The sequence below is a fragment of the Oenanthe melanoleuca genome, chromosome 28 (assembly GCF_029582105.1).
Source record: "Oenanthe melanoleuca isolate GR-GAL-2019-014 chromosome 28, OMel1.0, whole genome shotgun sequence".
NCBI classification, from domain to species: Eukaryota; Metazoa; Chordata; class Aves; order Passeriformes; family Muscicapidae; genus Oenanthe; species Oenanthe melanoleuca.
The window spans coordinates 2,086,608-2,108,622 of NC_079361.1; the positions used below are offsets into that span (position 1 = coordinate 2,086,608).

Sequence of the window (22,015 nt, forward strand, 5' to 3'; positions counted from 1 at the left end):
TCCCCAACACTCCCAGTGCTGGCAGAGCACACAGGAGGGGGTGTCCCGTCCTTAAATGTTGGTCCCAGCTCAGCTTGGCTCAGATTAATCCCATGGTAAGAGATTTCTTGTCTCTTCCTTGGCTGCTGCTGGTCCCCAGGGTCCCCTTCACCCCCTCTCTTTGTACAAGGACATATTTTCCATAATCCTTACCAGCAGTCATTGTGCTGCTCACATAAGCTCAGGAAGAGAAAAGTCTTTGTCCCAGTGAGGTGAGGGATGTTGCTGCCCACCTAACCCCCCTCTCCTGCTCTTTGAACCCAGGAAAACACTGAAAGGAAGGGCTGCTCCAGCAGAAAAGAGTTTTCCTGGGTCTGAGCCTGGCACTTTGCTGTTCTCAATGTCCTGAAGGGTCTGCAGAGTGGTGAGGGAACATCTGCATGGAAGGGCTGCTTCAGCTCCTTAAAGCATCCACATTCTTTTGGGGGAAACAGAGGAGCAGTGGGATCACAGGCAGCAGGGGCTCATTTCCCCATGGAAAGGGTGGTCAGGGATTGGAAGGGGCTGCCCAGGGAGGTTTGGGGTCCCCATCCCTGGAGGTGTCCAAGGTAGGACTGGGTGTGGCACTCTGGGCTGGTTGGAAATTCGGGGGTCGTTCAAAAGTGGCACTCAGTGATCTCAGAGGTTGTTCCAGCTCCAGGCCATGCCCTGGAAAGCTGTGAAGGAGCAAACACAGCAGCTCAGGGTTTGGTTTCTGTGTCTGTGTGCAAAGCCCAGCCCAGCTGTGCCATGGCAGTGCCCTGGTGTGACCCAGGCTGGCACTGCCCAGCTCCTGGTGGTGCCACCAGCTCATCCTGGAGACAGCAGGGCAAAGTTGATGCCTTGAGCAGGACCCAGGAGTGCCTTGAACATGGCCCAGGGCCCCAGAGCCTGCTGGACATGGGGGGGATGTAGCAGGAACAGTCTGACTTCCAAGAATTTGGTTTTCCATTTCATGGTGTCCCATGTCAGATGCCACCCACTGGGGTCTGCTCAGCTGAGGGAATGGGAACCTCCCCCTGTCCCCCAGTTAATTTTTAGCCCAGGCAGACATTCCTGTGTCTGATCACATCACTTGTGTGATCCAAGGGTCACACAGATGCCCCTGGGTGACCCCTCCAGCCCTGTTGTGGTTTGAGAGAAACCCAAAGGGCACCAGGGCTCTGTGTGCAGGAAAATCTGGGACATCAATGTGTGAACCCACCCATCTGTGCCCCTGGAAACAAACTCCAGAGGGATGGGGCCAGCAGGGCAGGAGAGGTGTCATGAGGATGGAGAGGGCTCCAGGCCAGGCTGGACCAGGCTTGGAGCAGCCCCATCTAGTGAATGTGTCAGTCCTTCCCTTACACATTTCAATTTCTTAATACTGAAAACGTTCAGGAAATTATTCAGTCAGTCATTTAAAAATTTATCATTTTTTAAATAGTCATTTACTTAGAGTTGGAACAAGGTGATCTTTCAGGTCCTTTCCAACCCAGACCAGTCTGTGGCTCTATGACTGAAGCTGGGAGGTCACCAGGAAGCCCTTGGGGACAGGGACAGGGGCTCCTGCTCCCCAGAGCTCTCTCTGGCTCTGCCAGAGCCCCACAGAGGGGTGGATGCCTGGAGATGGGACAGACAGACATCTGCAGCTGGCCTTGGGGAAGGGCTGGGAGCCAAATTCCCTTTGCAGCTCTGGTGCAACAAATGATACCAGATCACAGCCCCTGCACAGATCCCTCGGGGTTTCCCTTTGCCAGCTCTTCCTGGGGCACTCTGCTGTCCTAGGGGCTGGAGGGGAGCAGAGCAATCCCCAGATCATCCCTCCACCCTCCCAGCACAGCACAGAGGGTTCCCAGTCTCTGATCAGCCACTCCTGGGGATGGGATGCAGCTCTGGGGCTGCAGCTCTGGGGCTGGGGTTTCTGCTCTGGGGTTGTTGTTCTGGGGTTGTTGTTCTGGGGTGGTTGTTCTGGGGTTTCTCCTCTGGGGTTTCTTCTCTGGGGTCTCTGCTCTGGGGTTGTTGTTCTGGGGTGGTTGTTCTGGGGTTGTTGTTCTGGGGTTTCTGCTCCTGGGTTTCTGCTCTGGGGTTGCTGCTCTGGGGTCTCTGCTCTGGGGTTTCTGCTCTGGGGTCTCTGCTCTGGGGTTGCTGCTCTGGGGCAGGAATGAGGGGCTGGAAGGTTTGATCCAGCCCAGGGTGAGGAAGGTGCTGTCACCTCACTGGGGACAGGCAGAGCTGCCTGCTGGGTCACTGCTGCCCTGGGACAGGAGGGGGGTGATGGTCACTGTGCCAGGCAGGAGGGACCCAGAGCGTGGCCAGGTGGCCAAGAATGCCCAGGACACCCTGGCTAGTGTCAGGAATGGTGTGGCCAGCAGGGCCAGCAGGGCAGGGACTGTCCCCTGTGCTGGCACTGCTGAGGCATCTCAGATCCTGGGTCACTTTTGGGACCCTCACCCCAAGAAGGACCTTGAGGGGCAGGAGAGTGTCCAGGGCAGGGAGCAGAGCTGGGGAAGGGGCTGGAGCACCAGGAGGGGCTGGGGGAGCTGGAAAGGGGCTCAGCCTGGAGAAAAGGAGGCTCAGGGGCCCTTGTGGCTCTGCACAACTCCCTGACAGGAGGGGACAGCCAGGGGGGCTCAGCCTTGTCCCTCCCAGGTGACAAGTGACAGGACAGGAGGGAATGGCCTCAAGGTGCTCAGGGTGGGTTTAGATTGGATATCAGGAACAATTTTTTCACTGAAAGGGTGGGACAGGCATTGGGGCAGTGGTGGGGTCCCCTTCCCTGGAAGTGCCCACAAACCTGTGCTGTGGCACTTGGGGACATGATTTAGTGCTGGGGTGATGGTTGGTGACCTCAGGGGGCTTTCCCAAGGTGAATGCCACAATTCCATGGCAGTGGCAGCTCAGGCTGTCCCCACCCCAGGACAGTTTCTGTCACTGTGAACCTGTGAAACATCTCCTGGGTAACCCCAGTCAGGACAAGCTGAAAAGCAGCAAATTTTCCACAGGAACAGGAGCAGGATGGGGACCAGGCAGGAACCTCAGAAATGAGATTTTAGGGGTTTCTTTGCAGTGCTTTGTGGCATTGAGTGCCACAGGAGCTGGAAAGGGCCTGGACTTTCTGATTTCACTTTTGGGTGGGTCCTGCAACAGCCAAGAGAAGATTTTTTGTTTCCTGGAGCTCTAAGAGATCAGGATGGGCTGAAGCTCAGGATCTGTGGCTCAGGAAACCTCCAGGAAAGAGGTCTGGAGTCACCCAGTGGACACCCAGAGGTGCCCAGTTCTGAAGGGCTGGCTCTGCATCTGGCATTATTTTGATTACTTGAGAAAACCACTCTAAAAATTCCAGAGGAATCTTTGGGATTCTCAGGCTGGCTGGAGGTGTCCAGCACCTCACACTGTGAGCAGGGACATCTCCAGCTCTGATGTGAGATAGGATTAGGAGGAAGGTAAAACAGGCTTAACTTGAAGTGGTACAAATAGAAATTTTATTATTAGAAACTATAAGAAAAAACTCAGAATAAAACTTTAGATTGCTTTTCTTTCCCTCACACATTTCATTTTTTTTATACTGAAAACATTCAGAAAAATTCAGTCAGTTTATCATTTTTAAAATAGTATTTTATTAATTCATTGTAAGAGGAGATTTCTCTACAAGGAACAGTTTTTTTGTGGTCTTGATGTCACAGAGATCATCTGCCCAGGAGAATGGAATTCTGATTACTTTGTAAAAATTTTTTTTTAACTAACAGTTTTTTTAGAACTATTATTGAGGACTGTATTAACTATGTGGCACACTTTAAGGATTATAACAGTCCAAACAAAAGTTTTCTTCCTCTTTGAAAAAAAAGAGGTTTTTTTTCTTTTTCTTCCTCCCTGGGGAAGCAGCAGGGGCCTTTATTTTTTTTACTATTCAAATTTAAGGGATATTTTAACATCTATTTACTTAACACTAATGCTTTGGTTCATATTTATAGTTAGAACAGTTAAATCCACCCCATAATATCTTTCTGTGTTATAGGGAAACAAGAGTTATAGGGAAGCTGAGGAGCCCAAGGGACATGGGGGTCAGCTCTGCCACCTGAGCCTGGGCTGAGGCCAGACAGAGTTAAGAGGAATAAAATGGAATTTATTGAATTTATTGAGGGGCCTTCAAAGGGCAGTAGCAGTGTCACTGCCTGGATGGCTCCAAGGTGGAAGCAATAGAGAGCTTGGTGAGGAAATCTCACATTTTTATAGTTTTTAGTCCATTTGCACACAGAAATCAACTGTCCAATTAATAGCCTCAAATTATGAAGTTTCATCCTCCTTGCTTGCTTGCCTGCCCTCCTCTTTTCACATTGTTTATGAAGTTTGAATAGATTGAGTCCTCAGCTGGAATAGGAGAGTTTTGTCTTCACCACCCAAGCAGAACAGAAAAACTTAACTGTGGGAACACCCTGAGCCAGGGAACCTGTCCTGGTGTGAAGGACAGGTGTCTGCAAATAGAGGCAGGAGCTTCTCTTTGAAATGGAGAATGTAAACCCCCTCCTCCAAATTATTATAATTTTGAAATTAAGGGGCTCTCAGGCAAAGATACGGGAATTAGGAATAACAGTTCTTTACTAGGAAAATTCAAATAGAAATGCAGTATTACACAGAACAATCCCAGCCCTGCCAGAGTCAGAATCCAAGCTGACACCCGTCAGTCAGTCAGGGTGTTGGCACAGTCCCATTCAATGGTGGCTGCATCCTCCTGCAGGGGCAGATGTGGCTCAGCTGGAGCAGTGCTCCTGGAGAAGGTGCAGTTTCCTCTGAAGCTCCAGGGATGATGTGCAAAGGTCTGGTTTTCCTCTGGAATCCAGTGCAAAGATGGAAACTTGCTGTCCAAAATCTCAGTTTTTATCTGGGTAGGAAAGGCTTGGCTGCTCCCCTGGCTGGAGCATCTCCCAGTGGGATGATGGAATTTTATCAGTCATGCCCTGGGACTCACTGGCCATTAACAGGAGATATCTCCTGGAGGGAGGATGGGCTGGGGAAAGATAAAGATGATTGCCCAGCTGGTTTAAAGATGGCCCATGAGCAGATAATGTGTGCCAGGAGATCAGGGGCACTGCCCCAGCTGGGTTAACAGATGGGACAGAATTCACATTTCTGGCCACATCAACCCAACATAGAACCCCACAAGTGCTTAGGCTGAGCTCAGAGAAGGGGCAGAGCTGGCAGGGTGTGATCTCATTGTCCCCACCATGCTGAAGCCACTCAGTGTCCCCATGTCCCTGTGTCCGTGTGTCCCCATGTCCCACCCAGCTGGTCACGCCGCCCCTGGCACAAGCAAATCCTAATCTGGGTTTTGTTTCTTTGTCTCTCTCGTCCTGTCTCCCCCAAACCTCCCTCCCTGCAGGAGGTGTGCAGCGAGCTGTGGTGTCTGAGCAAGAGCAATCGCTGCATCACCAACAGCATCCCCGCGGCCGAGGGCACCATCTGCCAGACCAACACCATCGACAAGGGGGTGAGCAGCCTGGGCACTGCCCAGCTGGGTCCCTTTCCCACCAAAACTGGGATTATTGTTTGCACTGGGGGCGTGGAGCTGGTTTAGGAGCAGCCAGCAGCCTGTCCTGACTGCCAGAGCTGTGCTGGAGGGAGGCTGGGATGGGCCAAGGAGCCCAGAAACCACCACGGGGTCCAGCTCAGAGCTCAGCTTGGGCAGGGCTGGGATGTGGGATATGGGATGGAGAATATGGAATATGGGATAACTGCTTTTTAGCCAGGGTTTTTCAAAACCCTTGAGGGAAGGGAAGGGAAGGGAGAAGGGAGAAGGGAGGAGGGAAAAGGGAGAAGGGAAAAAAGGGAGAAGGGAAAAGAGAAAAAGAGGGAAAAGGGGAAAAAAGGGAAAAGGGAAAAAAGGGAGAAGGGAGAAGGGAAAAAAAGGGAGAAGGGAGAAGGGAAAAAAAGAGAAAAGGGAAAAAAGGGAAAAGGGAAAAAAAGGGAAAAGGGAGAAGGGAAAAAAAGGGAAAAGGGAAAAAAAGGGAAAAGGGAGAAGGGAAAAAAAGGGAAAAGGGAAAAAGGGAAAAAAAGGGAAAAGGGAGAAGGGAAAAAAAGGGAAAAGGGAAAAAAGGGGAAAGGGAAAAGGGAAAAAAAGGGGAAAGGGAAAAGTCCCCAGGACTCACTGGGAGTATTTTGTGGAGTATCCAGGCTGTGCCTGCAGAGCATCCCCACATGGGATCCCCTCTGGAGGGGCTGGTGCTCCCAGGGATGTGAGCTGGCATTCCTGGGAAGCCTGTGTGCGTTTTTGCCACTGCCCATGCAGAGCTGGCTGGGGAGGAGCAGGGAGAGGCCGTGCCAGCAGCTCCAGGGTGGGTTCCCAGCCCTGGAAGGAGCACACAGCTCGCTCTTCCTTCCTGGGATTATCTGAGCCCCGGGGCCCGTGTCTGGCACCATCCCACCCTTCCATGGCTGGGGCTGCAGGGCTGTGGGACACGAGCCAGGCCTCAGAGAAATAGTTCATGGGCAGATTTCCATGAGCATCTGTCTCCCAGTAGGCCAGGGACAGGAGGATTCTGCAAGGATCCTCAGCAGAGCAGTGACACAACAATGCTGATATTAAAATTTCAACTTTATTTGAACCCGAGCCCTTCGCTGCTCAGGACATTTTGGACATTTGGACACATTTGAGCCTCACAGAGCTCACACTGTCCTGGCAGTACCTGTGCCCATGTCCCCCAGGGATGCTGGCCCTGCCTGGCAGCAGCAGCTCCAACCCAAGATCACCTGGAACTGTGCTGAGGGCTGTTGTAAGATGTGAGGTGTGGGACCCAGGACCTCTTTAGAGGAAAATCCCAGACTGGTTTGGGTTGGGAGGGACCTTAAACCCCATCCAGTGTCCCCCCTGCCATGGGCAAGGACACCTTCTGTTGACTCTGATCCTTCCCAGCCCAGCTATTAGGGTGAGAGGCTTCACTGAACTCAAAAAGAAAATCTGACCCGATTGTTCGGGAACTAAAAACATTTAATACTAGAAAATAACAAACTGTTCAGCTTGTACTGAACAAACTGGGAAAGATGGTACAGGGGGGATAGTTCATCCATGAGGGTAAAAGGACAAAAGCAGGTGTTAGGGCATGGCAGGGGTATTTATAAACTTGGAGGAGGGGGGAGTTAGGGCAGGGTTTAGGGGGGGCAATTAGGAATATTGAAATTATTGCAGCAAAAAGGAACCAATGATAACAAGGGAAGCAGAGAACTTTCTGGCAATGATGAACATATGGAACTGGAGATTCTGGTGGTGGCTATTTACTCACCACTATTGCAAGGCCTTAAGCTGTGGTCATCTGCATTTTAATTGAAGCTAACCCCAACAACCTTCCATAGCTGAGGCTGCTCCATCCGCATCCTACCTGGCTTGGACACTGCCAGGGATCCAGGGCAGCCACAGCTGGGAAACTTCTCAGTGCTGCCTGTCCCCAGGGTGATGCTGCTGGTCCCACTGAGCCCAAGGAGAGCCGAGCACCCTTTGCCTTGGAGAGTTTGGCTCTGAGGCCGGTGCAGCTCCAAGCTCAGGCTCCCCAGGATCCCAGATCCCTGAGCTGGCTCTGCAGAAGGAGCCGCCATGGCTGGGCTGTCCTATGGAATCCATAGAATGGTGCAGAAGAATAATAAATGAGATTATTAAACCCAGGCACCCCAGTCTCAGATCCTTACACCACCTTGAACCAGGTTCCCTCCTCACACTGTCACCATTCAGCACTTGATGTCAAAGATGCTTTCTGGGGATGCCCACTCACGCAGGATGGTAAACTCTATTTTGCCTTTGAGTGGGAACAAGAGGTAGAAGGGAAAATGGTAAAGACGTGGACTGTTGGGAGGATGAGTTGACAGGAAGGTCACACTGATATGTACGTATAACAGAAAGATCTTTGAACATAGAGTCTGAAGAAGGTATAGAAATGATAGCAAGTTTTGGTGTGGAAGAAAAGCTCTGCCAAGCTCTGTGTCCCCGCAGTGGTGCTACAAGAGGGAGTGTGTGCCCTTTGGGACACGGCCAGAGGGCGTGGATGGCGCCTGGGGCTCCTGGTCCTCGTGGGGCGAGTGCAGCCGGAGCTGCGGCGGCGGCGTGTCCTCGTCCGTGCGCCACTGCGACAGCCCCAGGTACGTGTCACTGTCCCTGCAGCGTCCCCAGCCCTGCGGGGGCTGCCTGGGGGTCTGTGTGTGGGGTCTGTGTGTGGGGTCTGTGTGGGGTCTGTGTGTGGGGGTCTGTGTGTGGGGTCTGTGTGTGGGGTCTGTGTGGGGTCTGTGTGTGGGGGTCTGTGTGGGGGTCTGTGTGTGGGGGTCTGTGTGGGGTCTGTGTGTGGGGTCTGTGTGTGGGGTCTGTGTGTGGGGTCTGTGTGTGGGGGTCTGTGTGTGGGGTCTGTGTGTGGGGTCTGTGTGTGGGGGTCTGTGTGTGGGGTCTGTGTGTGTGGGGGTCTGTGTGTGGGGGTCTGTGTGTGGGGTCTGTGTGTGGGGTCTGTGTGGGGGTCTGTGTGTGGGGGTCTGTGTGTGGGGGTCTGTGTGTGGGGACGGTGCTCAGGACAAACTCAGGTGCTCTCTGTATTCTGCTCTCGAAGTTTGGTGTTTATTACAAAGCTGCCAGCTCAGAGCAGGGCAGAAAGAGAGTGGAGGGGGCAGGAGTTCTCAGAGATATGAAAGGGGAGAGTAAGAGAGAGAAGTAAGAGGTAAGAGAGTGATTTTCCCGTTTACAACACAATAAATCTTCTTCTATGTTGAATATTCTAATTTCCACTAACCAATCTAATACAAGATACGAATTCTCTAACATTTGCATACAACCTATAGGAATCTCTATATTATCATGTTTTACTGCTTTCTTTTCTCAAACCTTTCCTGTCATACTTGGAGAGGATGTCTGCTGCTTTTTTGGTATTTGTGGCATTTGTTACCTAAACAAAGGGAAGAGGCCTTCAAGCATTCACATTGTTGCTCTCAGCCACACAGTAGAAAACTGCTATCATTTCTATCTCACTTATGGTTTCAAAACCTTTTGCTAAGCACTCATGTTTATAAGGTTTTCCTGATTCATCCTCCCCAACCCCTGGGGAAGGCACACACAGCTCCTGTGGGAAGGGAGCAGCCTTCCCCAACCTCTGCCTTCCCTGCTCTGAGCCTGGCAGTGCCCAAGGCTTGGCAAGGAGCGAACAGCAGAGAGTGAAGAGTAAAGCTGGCACAGATGGCACTGCCCTGAGGAGACAGGACATGTCCCAGCTGGAGAATTGGCTCACCCACCAATTTCTGCCTCTTCCATCAATGCATTTTTGGGAGGGTGGTGGGGGGAGGAAAGGGAGTGAGAAGGAGAAGCACCCTCAGGCCATTCTCTACAATATCCCATTAAAGATCCTGGCAATAATCCCCTCCTCCTGGCAATAATCCACTCCTCCTGGCAATAATCCCCTCCTCCTGGCAATAATCCACTCCTCCAGTGCCACCCCAGCCCTGTGCATGTCCCTCTGTATCACCTGAGCTGCTGTTGGGTCCATGAACATAAAGCCAGGCCTGCTTCCATTTCAGTAATGCCCCCTGGAAGGTTTGGCAGGGTTTGGATGCCTTTGTCCAGCTCTGTGCTCTGTGTTGGGGCTGCACCACACCCCCAAACCCTCTGTGCACTGGGGGAGATTTTAGGGCTGTGCTCCAGCCGTGCCCAGGCAAGATCAGTCCTTGTGCAGAGCAGGGTTGGGAAAATCCACCTGGGGCAGCCACCCCAAGCTCCTCGGGGCAAAATCCTGCCCCAGGCAGTGCCTGGAGCTGTTTCAGCATCCCCTTCCCTGTTTGCAGGCCCACCATTGGAGGGAAGTACTGCCTGGGAGAGAGGAAGCGCTACCGCTCCTGCAACACCGACGTGAGTGGGGCTGGGCTGGGAGGGATGGAGGGATGGAGGGATGGAGGGATGGAGGGATGGAGGGGGGGATCAGCCCTGTCTGGGGGGATCAGCCCTGTCTGGGGGGGATCAGCCCTGTCCAAATGGGATCAGCCCTGTCTGGGGGAGATCAGCCCTGTTTGGGGGATGATCAGCCCTGCCCAAATGGGATCAGCCCTCTCCAAATGGGATCAGCCCTGTCCAAATGGGATCAGCCCTGCCCAAATGGGATCAGCCCTCTCCAAATGGGATCAGCCCTGTCCAAATGGGATCAGCCCTGCCCAAATGGGATCAGCCCTTTCCCAGCAGGATGAGCCCTCCCTGGGTGGGATGAGTTCTGTCCAGGTGGGATGAGCCCTCTGTGGATGGGGTGAGCCCTGTCTCAGTGGGATTAGCCCTGCCACAGTGGGATTAGCCTTTCCAGAAGGGATGAGCCCTGTTCAGGTGGAATGAGCCCTTTCCAGATGGGATGAGCCCTCTCCAAAGTGGGATGAGCCCTGTCCGGATTGAGTGAGCCCTGTCTCAGTGGGATGAGTCCTCTCCCAGTAGGATGAGCCCTCTTCAACTGGGATAAACCCTTCCCTGGTTGAATGAGCCCTGTCCAGATGGGATGAACTCTCTGTGGTTGGGATCAGCCCTGTCCGGGTGGGATCAGCCCTGTCCAGGTGGGATCAGCCCTGTCCGGGTGGGATCAGCCCTGCCCGGGTGGGATCAGCCCTGTCCCGGTTGGGATCAGCCCTGTCCGGGTGGGATCAGCCCTGTCCCGGTTGGGATCAGCCCTGCCCGGGTGGGATCAGCCCTGTCCCGGTTGGGATCAGCCCTGTCCGGGTGGGATCAGCCCTGTCCCGGTTGGGATCAGCCCTGTCCGGGTGGGATCAGCCCTGTCCCGGTTGGGATCAGCCCTGCCCGGGTGGGATCAGCCCTGTCCCGGTTGGGATCAGCCCTGTCCCGTTGGGATCAGCCCTGCCCGGGTGGGATCAGCCCTGTCCCGGTTGGGATCAGCCCTTTCCGGGTGGGATCAGCCCTTTCCAGGTGGGATCAGCCCTGTCCCGGTTGGGATCAGCCCTGTCCAGGTGGGATCAGCCCTGTCCGGGTGGGATCAGCCCTGTCCCGGTTGGGATCAGCCCTGCCCGGGTGGGATCAGCCCTGTCCCGGTTGGGATCAGCCCTGTCCGGGTGGGATCAGCCCTGTCCCGGTTGGGATCAGCCCTGCCCGGGTGGGATCAGCCCTGTCCCGGTTGGGATCAGCCCTGTCCGGGTGGGATCAGCCCTGTCCCGGTTGGGATCAGCCCTGTCCCGGTTGGGATCAGCCCTGTCCGGGTGGGATCAGCCCTGTCCCGGTTGGGATCAGCCCTGCCCGGGTGGGATCAGCCCTGCCCGGGTGGGATCAGCCCTGTCCCGTTGGGATCAGCCCTGTCCAGGTGGGATCAGCCCTGTCCGGGTGGGATCAGCCCTGTCCCGGTTGGGATCAGCCCTGTCCCTGTTGGGATCAGCCCTGTCCCTGTTGGGATCAGCCCTTTCCAGGTGGGATCAGCCCTGTCCCAGTTAGGATCAGCCCTGTCCCGGTTGGGATCAGCCCTTTCCAGGTGGGATCAGCCCTGTCCGGGTGGGATCAGCCCTGTCCGGGTGGGATCAGCCCTGTCCCGGTTGGGATCAGCCCTGTCCGGGTGGGATCAGCCCTGTCCGGGTGGGATCAGCCCTGTCCCGGTTGGGATCAGCCCTGTCCCGTTGGGATCAGCCCTTTCCGGGTGGGATCAGCCCTGTCCAGGTGGGATCAGCCCTGTCCCGTTGGGATCAGCCCTCTCCGGGTGGGATCAGCCCTTTCCGGGTGGGATCAGCCCTTTCCAGGTGGGATCAGCCCTTTCCAGGTGGGATCAGCCCTGTCCCGTTGGGATCAGCCCTTTCCGGGTGGGATCAGCCCTCTCCACTCAGCATCAGGGCGCTCTGTGCAGCCGTGGGAGGAGGAGGAGGAGGAGGAGGAGGAGGAGGAGGAGGAGGCAGGGCGGGGTGCGCCGGCAGCGATCCCGCTATGGGGAATTCCGGGCAGGACCAGGCAGGTTTGGGAGCTGTTCCTGGGGCGGGTGGGCTGCACGGAGCTGCGGGGATCCGGAGGGGCCCGAGGACAAGGAGGGAAAGGAGGGGAGATGGAGGATTGCAGCTCGCAGGCTGCACCTGCACGGCTGCTCAGGTGAGAGGGGCTGGGATCAGACCCTGCTCCCGCAGCTGGGGGTTAAACCCAAATACTCACAGAAAAATCTGTGCTGAGGGGATGCTCAGTGAATCCTGGCAGCTGGGGAATTGTAGCTTTAATTAGCTTTAACCCCCACGGGCTGCTGGAGAGGGAACAGATGGGTCCTGCTGCTTCCCTGGGCTTTGCACCTGGTTTGGAGGGGCTGTTCCCGAGGGTCACATCCCATCAGAGCTCCCGGGGCCCCTCCTCTGCTCTTGGTCATCAAATCGTGTCCAGCTTTGCAGGAGGGGCTGTCCTGCCCCCCTGTAAGTGTCAGGGCTGATGTCCGTGTCCCCAAGGGGCTGGTGGCAGTGCCCATTGCCAGTGTCCCTGTCCCCAGGGGGCTGGTGGCAGTGCCTGGAGTGGTGGGGCTGGTGGCAGTGCCCATTGCCGGTGTCCCTGTCCCCAGTGGGGCTGCTGGCAGTGTCACATTGCCATTGTCCCTGTCCCCAGAGGGCTGCTGGCAGTGCCCCACTATCAGTGTCCCTGTCCCCAGAGGGCTGCTGGCAGTGCCCACTGCCAGTGTCCCTGTCCCGGTGGGGCTGGTGGCAGTGCCCATTGCCAGTGTCCCTGTCCCCAGGGGGCTGGTGGCAGTGTCACATTGCCATTGTCCCTGTCCTTGAGGGGCTGGTGGCAGTGCCTGGAGTAGTGGGGTTGGTGGCAGTGCCCACTGCCATTGTCCCTGTCCTTGAGGGGCTGGTGGCAGTGCCCATTGCCAGTGTCCCTGTCCCCAAGGGGCTGGTGGCAGTGCCTGGAGCGGTGGGGCTGGTGGCAGTGCCCACTGCCAGTGTCCCTGTCCTTGAGGGGCTGGTGGCAGTGCCTGGAGCAGTGGGGCTGGTGGCAGTGCCCACTGCCAGTGTCCCTGTCCCGGTGGGGCTGGTGGCAGTGCCGGAGCAGCCCCTGCCCCCGGCAGCCCAGCCCAGCCCAGCCCAGCCCAGCCCAGCCCAGCCCAGCCCAGCCCCGCCCAGCCCAGCCCAGCCCAGCCCAGCCCAGCCCAGCCCAGCCCAGCCCAGCCCAGCCCCGCCCGCCCCGCTGACGGGCTCTGTGGCCGCAGGACTGCCCGCCGGGCTCGCAGGATTTCCGAGAGCTGCAGTGCGCCGAGTTCGACAACGTGCCCTTCCGAGGGAAGTACTACACCTGGAAAACCTACAGGGGAGGTGAGTCTGGGCAGGGGATGCTCAGCTGTGCTCTCCCCCACGCTCTGCAGGGATGGCTCTCGTGGTCCGAGGGGTCTGGGGACATTTGGTCAGGATTTCCACAGCTCTGGTCCCACAGGTTGCCCTCTGAGTGCTGCTGGGCTGTGCAGGTGACAGTGACAGTGACAATCATCCCTGCAGGAACTGCTGTGCCCCATCCTGGGTCACCACCCCTGTGCCACAGCCAGTCCCAGCAGCTCTGGAGCTGTTTTTCCTCCAGGCTGGTTCCTCAGCTGCAGAAGGGATGAGACAGAGCAGGCAGGGAAAGCTTCCTGAGCAGGAGAAGGGATGGGATCCTTCAAAGAGCAGCACTTCCCTCCTCCTGAGGTCAGCCCTGGGTCCTGCACAAAGGGTCTGGTGAGCAGGAGAGGGGCAGGAGGAGGCTCTGAGGCAGAAATCTCTTAATAATGAGGAGGAACAGCTCGTCTCCTTTGTGGAGTTAATGAACTGGACTGGGGAAATCCTTCCCAGCTGTGTAAACAAGCCCAGCTCCCAGCGGGGCTCCTGCAGCTGGAGCAGCTGTGCTGAGGCTGCAGGGCATGGATCAATGAAAATGTAATAAAACTGTGAGGCTGTAAAGTCACCCCAAGACCCCAGTGGATGCCAAGGTGGAAGGCAGCTGCAGGCTGGAGCTGCCCTGGCTCAGACCTCTCTCCTCCCCAGGCACAGCCCAGGGCTTGGCTGGCCAGCTGAACATCCTTGAGGTGTCACCTGACCCTGATATGGATTTTTGGCTCTCATAAAGAGCCCCTTCCTCTCTCTCTCTCTGCTTCAGCTTCCTCTGCCATAAAATAAGTGATGAATTCTCTCCCCTGGAGGGAGGCTGGGAGTGCTGACAGTGCCATGGTTTGAAGGTTCTGGGAGTTCCTCTCCTCTCCCCACGCTGGCTGTGGGCAGTGGTCACAAGGAGAACTTTTATTTTGTTTATTTGGTGTCAAAGGGTGTCGCTGTTGTCACCTGAGGTGGCCCAGGGAGGGACAATGGAGCAGGGAAAGTTAAGAAACATCTTTGCACAAGTCTGGGCTCTCAGATCTGGGGAGACCTGGTTTGTGTCCAGTACCTCAAGGGGGTTGGAAAGACAGAGAATTTTAGCAAAGCCTGGAGGGACAGGACCCAGGGAATGGCTGCCACTGGCAGAGGGCAGGGCTGGATGGGATATTGGGCAGGAATTGTTCCTGGGAGGGTGGGGAGCCCTGGCACAGGGTGCCCAGAGCAGCTGTGGCTGCCCCTGGATCCCTGGCAGTGTCCCAGGCCAGGCTGGACATTGGGGCTGGAGCAGCCTGGGACAGTGGGAGGTGTCCCTGCCAGGGCAGGGCTGGCACTGGGTGGGATTTGAGGTCCCACCCAATAATTTCAGCAGCACAAGGACCCTCATCCTCACATGCTGGGGGGGGTTTGTGATCCTTGGTGACATTTGGGTGGCAGAGGCACATCCTGGGGGGGTGGGGACATCCCTTGCACCTTCCCCCTGTCACAGACCCCACCCCAGGGAAGGGCTCCCTCCTGTCCTGCCCTTCTCAGGCCCTGTGTCCCCCCTGTGCCACCAGGCTTTGGGGTGGCACTGAGGGCTGGTCCCATCTCCTGACCCTTCCAGAGATCTCAGGTGTGGGGGTGTCAGTCCCTCCCTCCCTCCAGCAGCCCCCCCAGGACCCCCCTTTGCTGGCAGCCCCATCTGGGCACTGGCAGGGAATCTGTCCTCAGGTGGGTTTTGGGCACTTTGGGACCCTCTCACCACCCTGCCCCTGTGGGTTCATCCCCTTTTGGGCTCCCAAAAGGTGGGTGGGTTCGGGGGTGCCTCACTCCACAATTCTCTGGGAAATATCCCGGGCATGGAGCACCCCACCCTGCCGAGCTCGGAGGAGGGGCCCACGAGGAATTTGGGAAGGGGAGAAGCTGGGCAGGGGTCCCCGAGGTCGGGCTGTGTGCGGGGCTCTTCTCCCGGCGCTGATTTCCAGAGCCGGGGTTGGGATGCTGAGCCCGGAGAGGAGCGCTGAGCTCAGCAGGTACCGCGTGGAATGCGCCTTTAATTGTTTGTTTGCTTTGCTTTGTTCGCTGCGTTCTTCATTTTGCTCTTGGCCAATGCGGGAGCTCGGGGGGAGCGATGGGAGGAGCAGGAGCCTGCGGAAAACAGGAGATTGCTCGTCAGAAATTGTAATAAGGCGTAATTCCTCCATGGGAGAGGGCAGGCAGGGGGAACAAAACATCCTCGGATGCAGCAGCCTGCTGAAAATATTCTATTTTAACAGCTCTGTTAAATGTGCAAAGGAGGAACCACGGCAGAGCCCAAGTGAAGGGAGGGGACCAGAAGCTGCAGGACGGTGCCTGGCTGGGCTGTCACCCCTCTGGGACAGGGCCAGGAGCCCAGCAAGGGCTGGAGCTGTGTCAGGGCTGGCATGGAGCTCAGGGAAAGGTTCTTCCCCCCGAGGGTGCTGGGCACTGCCCAGGCTCCCCAGGGAATGGTCCCCGAGGCTGAGTTTGGACAGCACTCTCAGGGATGCTCAGGGTGGGATTTTGGGGGGCTGGGCAGGGTCAGGGGCTGCACTGATCATCCCTGAGGGTCTCTTCCCACTCAGGATATTCTGAGATTCTGTGGATTATTTTAACTCCATCTTCCCCAGTGTCTGCAGTTCAGGAACAAGGGCTCTGTGCCCCACAGCTGCTCCCAGCCAGGCTCCAGCTCCAGCTGGGGATGGGCACTGGGAGCCCCTGCCCCAACTTCCCACCCCCTCAGAGCGTCCCTGAGCAGTGGAAATGAAAGTTCCTCTGCACATCCTGTACCCAGCCTGCAGTTTGGACAGCGCTCTCAGGGATGCTCAGGGTGGGATTTGGGGGGCTGGGCAGGGACAGGGGATCACTGATCATCCCTGAGGGATCCAGCTCAGGATATTCTGGGATTCCATAATTGTATTTAGCAGCATTCCCTGGGCCAGCTCAGAGGTCCCACTCATGCTGTGGGAGTCGCTCTCCTCCCATCTCCAGGAATTCCAAGGCTGCTCCAGAGGGTGTTGCTGTGCTCCAGACTTGCCCTTGCTGTGCCCAGTGCTGCTGTCACGGGGACACAGCTGTCACTGGAGCCACCTGAACAAGGACAAGGTGCTGCCCAGGGCAAGGACTCTCCAGAAGCTGGGCAGTGATTCCAGCCTCCTTCCTCTGGGATGGTGACCTGGCTGCCAAGGGCAAATCCTGCCTGGAAATTGTCCCCAGGGTGGGTGTGGGGACTGGTCCAGAGCTCAGGTGGCCCAGGCAGCTCGTGGAGCAGTGGCAGCCAGGGCATGGGCACCAATGCACGGTCACCCCTCTCCCCCTCCTTCACTCTCCCTCTCCCTGTTCCTCTTCCATGGGTTTCAAGGGCAGGAATCCCCCTGTGACCAGAATCCCCCAAATGAGCAGAAGAGAGCCAGCAGAGATTCATCCCTGATACCTTATCAGGCCACCTAAAAACAGAGGCTGGGCAAAATTAAGAGAATAAAAAGCAGTTTTATTTATTGCAGGGCTTTCAGGTACATTTGGGGCAGACAAAGCCCCTGAGGGCTGCACCCAAAATGGACAATGGGTCACAGGTTTTCACACTTTTATACGTTTGATCCATTTGCATATTGGGGGTTAATCTTCCATTTGCAGCTTCAGGTGATGAAGGTATTTTCCCTAAGTTTGCTCCCCCAACTCACTTTTGTTTCCATCTCTCAGGGCCTGAGGCAATGAGGTGTCCTTGATTCCCAGCCTGGAGAGGAATTGTTGTGTCTGCCCAAAATGGGAGAACAGCAGCTCACACTGTCTATGGAGTTAGAGTTATACTAAATAATTGCAGGATTACAAACAGATGAAAGATTTAAAAGCTGGAATCCTAAGGCATCATCCCACATGGAGCAGTGTGACCACAGCACCTGAGTCCCAGCTCCCTGCCTGGACCCCAAGGGCTCCCCCTGCTCAGCAGCTGCTTCCCAGAGCTTCTCCAGGGGCCTGCCCAGGCATCCTGCTCCAGAAAATGCCTCCAAGCTGCTGAATTCCCCTCTCATGTCTCCTCCTGTTCCTCCCTCTCCCAGCTTTGCTCTCTCTTCCCCCAGCTGCTCCCAGGCACAGCTGGGCCCCCTCCCCTCCCTCTGCCCCTTTGATGTGCTGAGTTTCAAGTCCTGCACACTCCCATTCCTCCCATCCAAGGTGCTCCCAGCTCTGGCACTGGGGCTGGTGCCTCCAGGAGGGAACTGCCACAGCTCAGCACCTCTGCCAGGCTCCTGCTGGGTCTCCTGGGGTGCTCAGTAAAGGCAGCAAACAGCACAAGCCACACCAGGATTTGCTAAAATCCAGTGGCAGGAGCCAGGGAATGCTCTGCTGGAGCCACATCCTGCTCCCAGGCTCTTTATCCAGCTGCTGTTCCTGGGGTGCTGCTTTGGCAAAGGTTGCTGGAAATGCAGGAAATGCAGAAATTTCAGCTGTAACTGGAAGATCCTTCCCCTTCATCCTCACACTGCTGTCACCACCTTTGCTGGACAGAAAGAAATGGTTTCTCTCCCTAACTTGGTTATTCTGCTCTGGCAGCTGAAAACACCTTGGGAAGGCAGCCCAGGAGCTGCTGCCTCAGTTTCCCTGTGGGTAAAGTGGACAGAAGGGTTTTACAGTTTGTAAAGTGCCAGGAGTGACCCAGATGAGAACAGATCCCTTTGTTTTCTCCCCTGTCACATCCAGCCCACGTCCCCAGGCTGTGCAGGAGGGACAGTGTCCCCCCAGTGTCCCCCAGGGGTGTGAGTCCAGCTCCAGGGGCATCCTGCTGGTTTCCCAGACCTCTGCTCTGCCCTGTTTGAAGCTGTGCTCCGTCCCCAGGGGGTGTCAAGGCCTGTTCCCTCAACTGCCTGGCCGAGGGCTTCAACTTCTACACGGAGCGAGCGGCGGCCGTGGTGGACGGGACCCCGTGCAGGCAGGACTCCAATGACATCTGTGTCAACGGGGAGTGCAAGGTGGGACAGCCCCGGGTGGGGCAGGGACACAGCCAGGCCAGGGGGACAGGGAGAGACCCCTGGGCAGGGGAACAAGGACAAAACCCTGGGTGGGGATACAAGGACAGAACCCTGAGCAGAGGGACAAGGAGAGGCCCCAGGCAGGCGAGTGCTGCCCCCAAACTGCTCATATAGACATGAGATTGGTGCAGGGTTAAGAGATCTGGGGGTACTCACCTGAAGAAGGCTCCAGGGAGAGCTCAGAGCCCCTGGCAGGGCCTGAAGGGGCTCCAGGAGAGCTGGAGAGGGACTGGGGACAAGGGATGGAGGGACAGGACCCAGGGAATGGCTGCCACTGGCAGAGGGCAGGGCTGGATGGGATATTGGGCAGGAATTGTTCCCTGGGAGGGTGGGGAGCCCTGGCACAGGGTGCCCAGAGCAGCTGTGGCTGCCCCTGGATCCCTGGCAGTGTCCCAGGCCAGGCTGGACATTGGGGCTGGAGCAGCCTGGGACAGTGGGAGGTGTCCCTGCCAGGGCAGGCGTGGCACTGGGTGGGATTTAAGGTCCCTTCCAACCCAAACCATCCTGTAATTCCATGATTTCTCCCCCTGGACACCCAGTGGGAACAGGAACATTCCCACCCTGGGCTTGTGCCCACCCACTCAGAGGCATTCCCTGCCTCAGGGATGATCTCTGCACTCCCAGCCTGTGCAGCCCCAGGCTCTTTGAGCTTCCCCTGCAACGGGATCTGGGGGAGATGTAAAAGTTCATTATAAGAAAGCACTGTGGGAGTGACCAACATCCCCCAGCAGGCAGACAGACAGACAGACAGACAGTGTATCTTCCTGTATCTCTGGGATCTTTTTGTCTCCATGGGGCTGTGGAACAAAGGGGGATTGCACCAGAGGGGCAGTGAGGGGACCTGGGAGCTGCAGGGCAGGTGTGGGGAGGGAAGGGCCCCTCCAGGCTGGTTCAATCCTGCTGCTCCTTCTCACTCTTGCTGCTCCTACTACTTCCTCCTGCTCCTTCTCACTCCTGCTGCTCCTCATTCCTGCTGCTCCTTCTCACTCCTGCTGCTCCTTCTCACTCCTGCTGCTCCTTCTCACTCCTGCTGCTCCTCCCCACAGCACGTGGGCTGTGACCGGGTGCTGGGCTCCGACTCCAAGGAGGACAAGTGCCGGGTGTGTGGGGGAGATGGCAGCTCCTGTGAGACCATCGAGGGCGTCTTCAACCAGTCCCTGCCCGAGGGAGGTGAGGAACAAACAGCCTGGCCACCCCCAAATCTCTCCTCGACCTCGCCTGGCCCTGGGGACAGCAGGGACATATCCCAGAGCAACACCCCAAGGGTAGGACCAGGCTAGGAGGGAGCCAATCCCAAATCTCTGACACAGAGCTCCAGCTCCCCCCAGCTCCACAGGCCCAGCCAGGGTGGATCCCAGCTCACAGCACGTTCCCAGCACAGCCAGTCCCATCACGAGAGCCCACAGTGCAAACCCACTCCACTGTGGTGCCCAAAATGCTTTTTCCATCATTTCCCTGGGGTAAGGGGTTGGTTCACACTCCCACCCAGCCCAGGGCAGCTCTGGCTCTGGGGCTGGAGGCTGAAAATGCCACTCAGCTTTTCCCACAGGTTATGAGGAGGTGATCCAGATCCCCAAGGGCTCTGTGCACATCGACATCCGGGAGCTGAACCTCTCCATCAACTACCTGGGTGAGAGGGGCTGGGGGGCTGAGATCCTGCCAGGCCCTGGGACTCACAGGGGCTGGGAAGGGTCTGGCAAGGAGAACTTCCCACTGCAGCTGGGAATGGGGTGGGGGGTGCCAGGCTGAACCCTGTGTCCCTGTCCTGTGTCAGCATCAAACCCCAAGCAAACCCCACGTCCTGCAGTTCTGGCACTGCCTGTGGCTCCCTGGCATCCCCCTCTGCCATCCTGGGGATTCAAAACACTCACATTTTCCTTGGGCTTGGTTTTCCAGCTTTGCTCAGCTGTGCTTTCACAACGAGGATTTTCTTTCCCCTTTTTCCTCCCTGTCCTCTGAGTGATGAAGGGAAGGGAAGTTTCAGGGAAGGGGAAGTTTCAGGGAAGGGAAGTTTCAGGGAAGTTCAGGGAAGGGAAGTTTCAGGGAAGGGAAGTTTCAGGGAAGGGAAGTTTCAGGGAAGTTTCAGGGAAGGGAAGTTTCAGGGAAGGGAAGGGAAGTTTCAGGGAAGGGAAGTTTCGGGAAGGGAAGGGGAAGGGGAAGGGGAAGGGGAAGGGGAAGGGAAGGGAAGGGAAGGGAAGGGAAGGGAAGGGAAGGGAAGGGAAGGGAAGGGAAGGGAAGGGAAGGGAAGGGAAGGGAAGGGAAGGGAAGGGAAGGGAAGGGAAGGGAAGGGAAGGGAAGGGAAGGGAAGGGAAGGGAAGGGAAGGGAAGGGAAGGGAAGGGAAGGGAAGGGAAGGGAAGGGAAGGGAAGGGAAGGGAAGGGAAGGGAAGGGAAGGGAAGGGAAGGGAAGGGAAGGGAAGGGAAGGGAAGGGAAGGGAAGGGAAGGGAAGGGAAGGGAAGGGAAGGGAAGGGAAGGGAAGGGAAGGGAAGGGAAGGGAAGGGAAGGGAAGGGAAGGGAAGGGAAGGGAAGGGAAGGGAAGGGAAGGGAAGGGAAGGGAAGGGAAGGGAAGGGAAGGGAAGGGAAGGGAAGGGAAGGGAAGGGAAGGGAAGGGAAGGGGAAGGGAAGGCTCCTCCGTGTGCCGAGCGCAGGGACAGCGGGGAGGAGCGAGCGCTCCGATCCCCCTCTAGCGACTCTGGCGGGCAAGCACAGCCCAGCTCCGGGCTCCAGCAGCCCCGGGAGCTCCAGCAGCCCCGACCCAGCTGGCACAGCTGCGTTTGAGCCTGGCTCCGTGGCCACAGCTCGTCCCCAGCCCAGCCGAGCTCACAGGGGGTGCTGGGCAGGCTGAGACCCCACCGTGGGTACATTGTCCCACCCTGCTGTGACTCTGTGTGACCCTGAGCCAGCCCCCATTTGTGCCCTGCAGGGGACAAGGCTGTTTTACTCCATTTACACCATTTACTCTCTGTGCTGGCCGTGCTCTGAGCCCAGCACCTGGCTGGAGCTGGCTCCAGCCTTCGTGCTGAGCTCCCTCCCTGTCCCGGCAGCGCTGCGAGGGGAGAGTGGTGAATATTTCATCAATGGGAAGCTCTCCATCGATCCCCCCCGGCGCTTCGACATCGCCGGCACCACCTTCCACTACAGGAGGTCCCCTGAGGAGCCCGAGTCACTGGAGGCTTTGGGACCCACCAATGTCACCCTCTTTGTCATGGTTGGTAACCTCAGACCCCTCCTGGCGTGGTCCTAGCTGGGCTAGAGGGACCTGGCCATGGCTACCTGGGACTGGAGCTGATCAGCCCCTGGAGTGGCTCTCAGGAGTAAAGGGACACAGAGACCAGGGGTAAATTGGGCTAAATTCACACAATCAGGCACAGAATTAATTAGCTTGGAAAAGCCCTTTGAGACCATCGAGTCCAGCCTGTGACCTGACACTGCTTGTCAGCCAGACCATGGCACTGAGTGCCACATCCAGCCTTTGAAAGAGCCACCCCAGGTGGGACAGCAGCCCTCAGTCCCTGCCTTAGGAGGCTTAGTCCTTTGGGCACTCTCAGGCCTCCCTCCCCAATTCCCAGGCCTCCTGCCCTAAACTGCCAGGTTTTGGGATGATTCCACCCTTAAGTGCCTGGGAGTTTGTTCAGTGTCACCACCGGTGGCTGCCCTGGCAGGTCTGGGAGGGGCTGGCAAGGGGGCAGGGGAGGTTCC

General features: G+C 56.9%; 1 protein-coding gene across 1 annotated transcript in view; it reads left to right on the forward strand.

Moving 5' to 3' along the window:
* The window catches only part of ADAMTS10 (ADAM metallopeptidase with thrombospondin type 1 motif 10), a 73,507-nt gene that overhangs the window by 43,967 nt on the left and 7,525 nt on the right, over nucleotides 1-22,015 (forward strand). Inside the window, exons 12-19 of the mRNA XM_056512660.1 lie at nucleotides 5,378-5,485; nucleotides 7,976-8,121; nucleotides 9,799-9,862; nucleotides 13,164-13,266; nucleotides 18,124-18,257; nucleotides 19,364-19,487; nucleotides 19,867-19,947; nucleotides 21,361-21,524. Coding sequence (XP_056368635.1) covers nucleotides 5,378-5,485; nucleotides 7,976-8,121; nucleotides 9,799-9,862; nucleotides 13,164-13,266; nucleotides 18,124-18,257; nucleotides 19,364-19,487; nucleotides 19,867-19,947; nucleotides 21,361-21,524 — 924 coding nt within the window. The remainder of the gene's footprint in view (nucleotides 1-5,377; nucleotides 5,486-7,975; nucleotides 8,122-9,798; nucleotides 9,863-13,163; nucleotides 13,267-18,123; nucleotides 18,258-19,363; nucleotides 19,488-19,866; nucleotides 19,948-21,360; nucleotides 21,525-22,015) is intronic.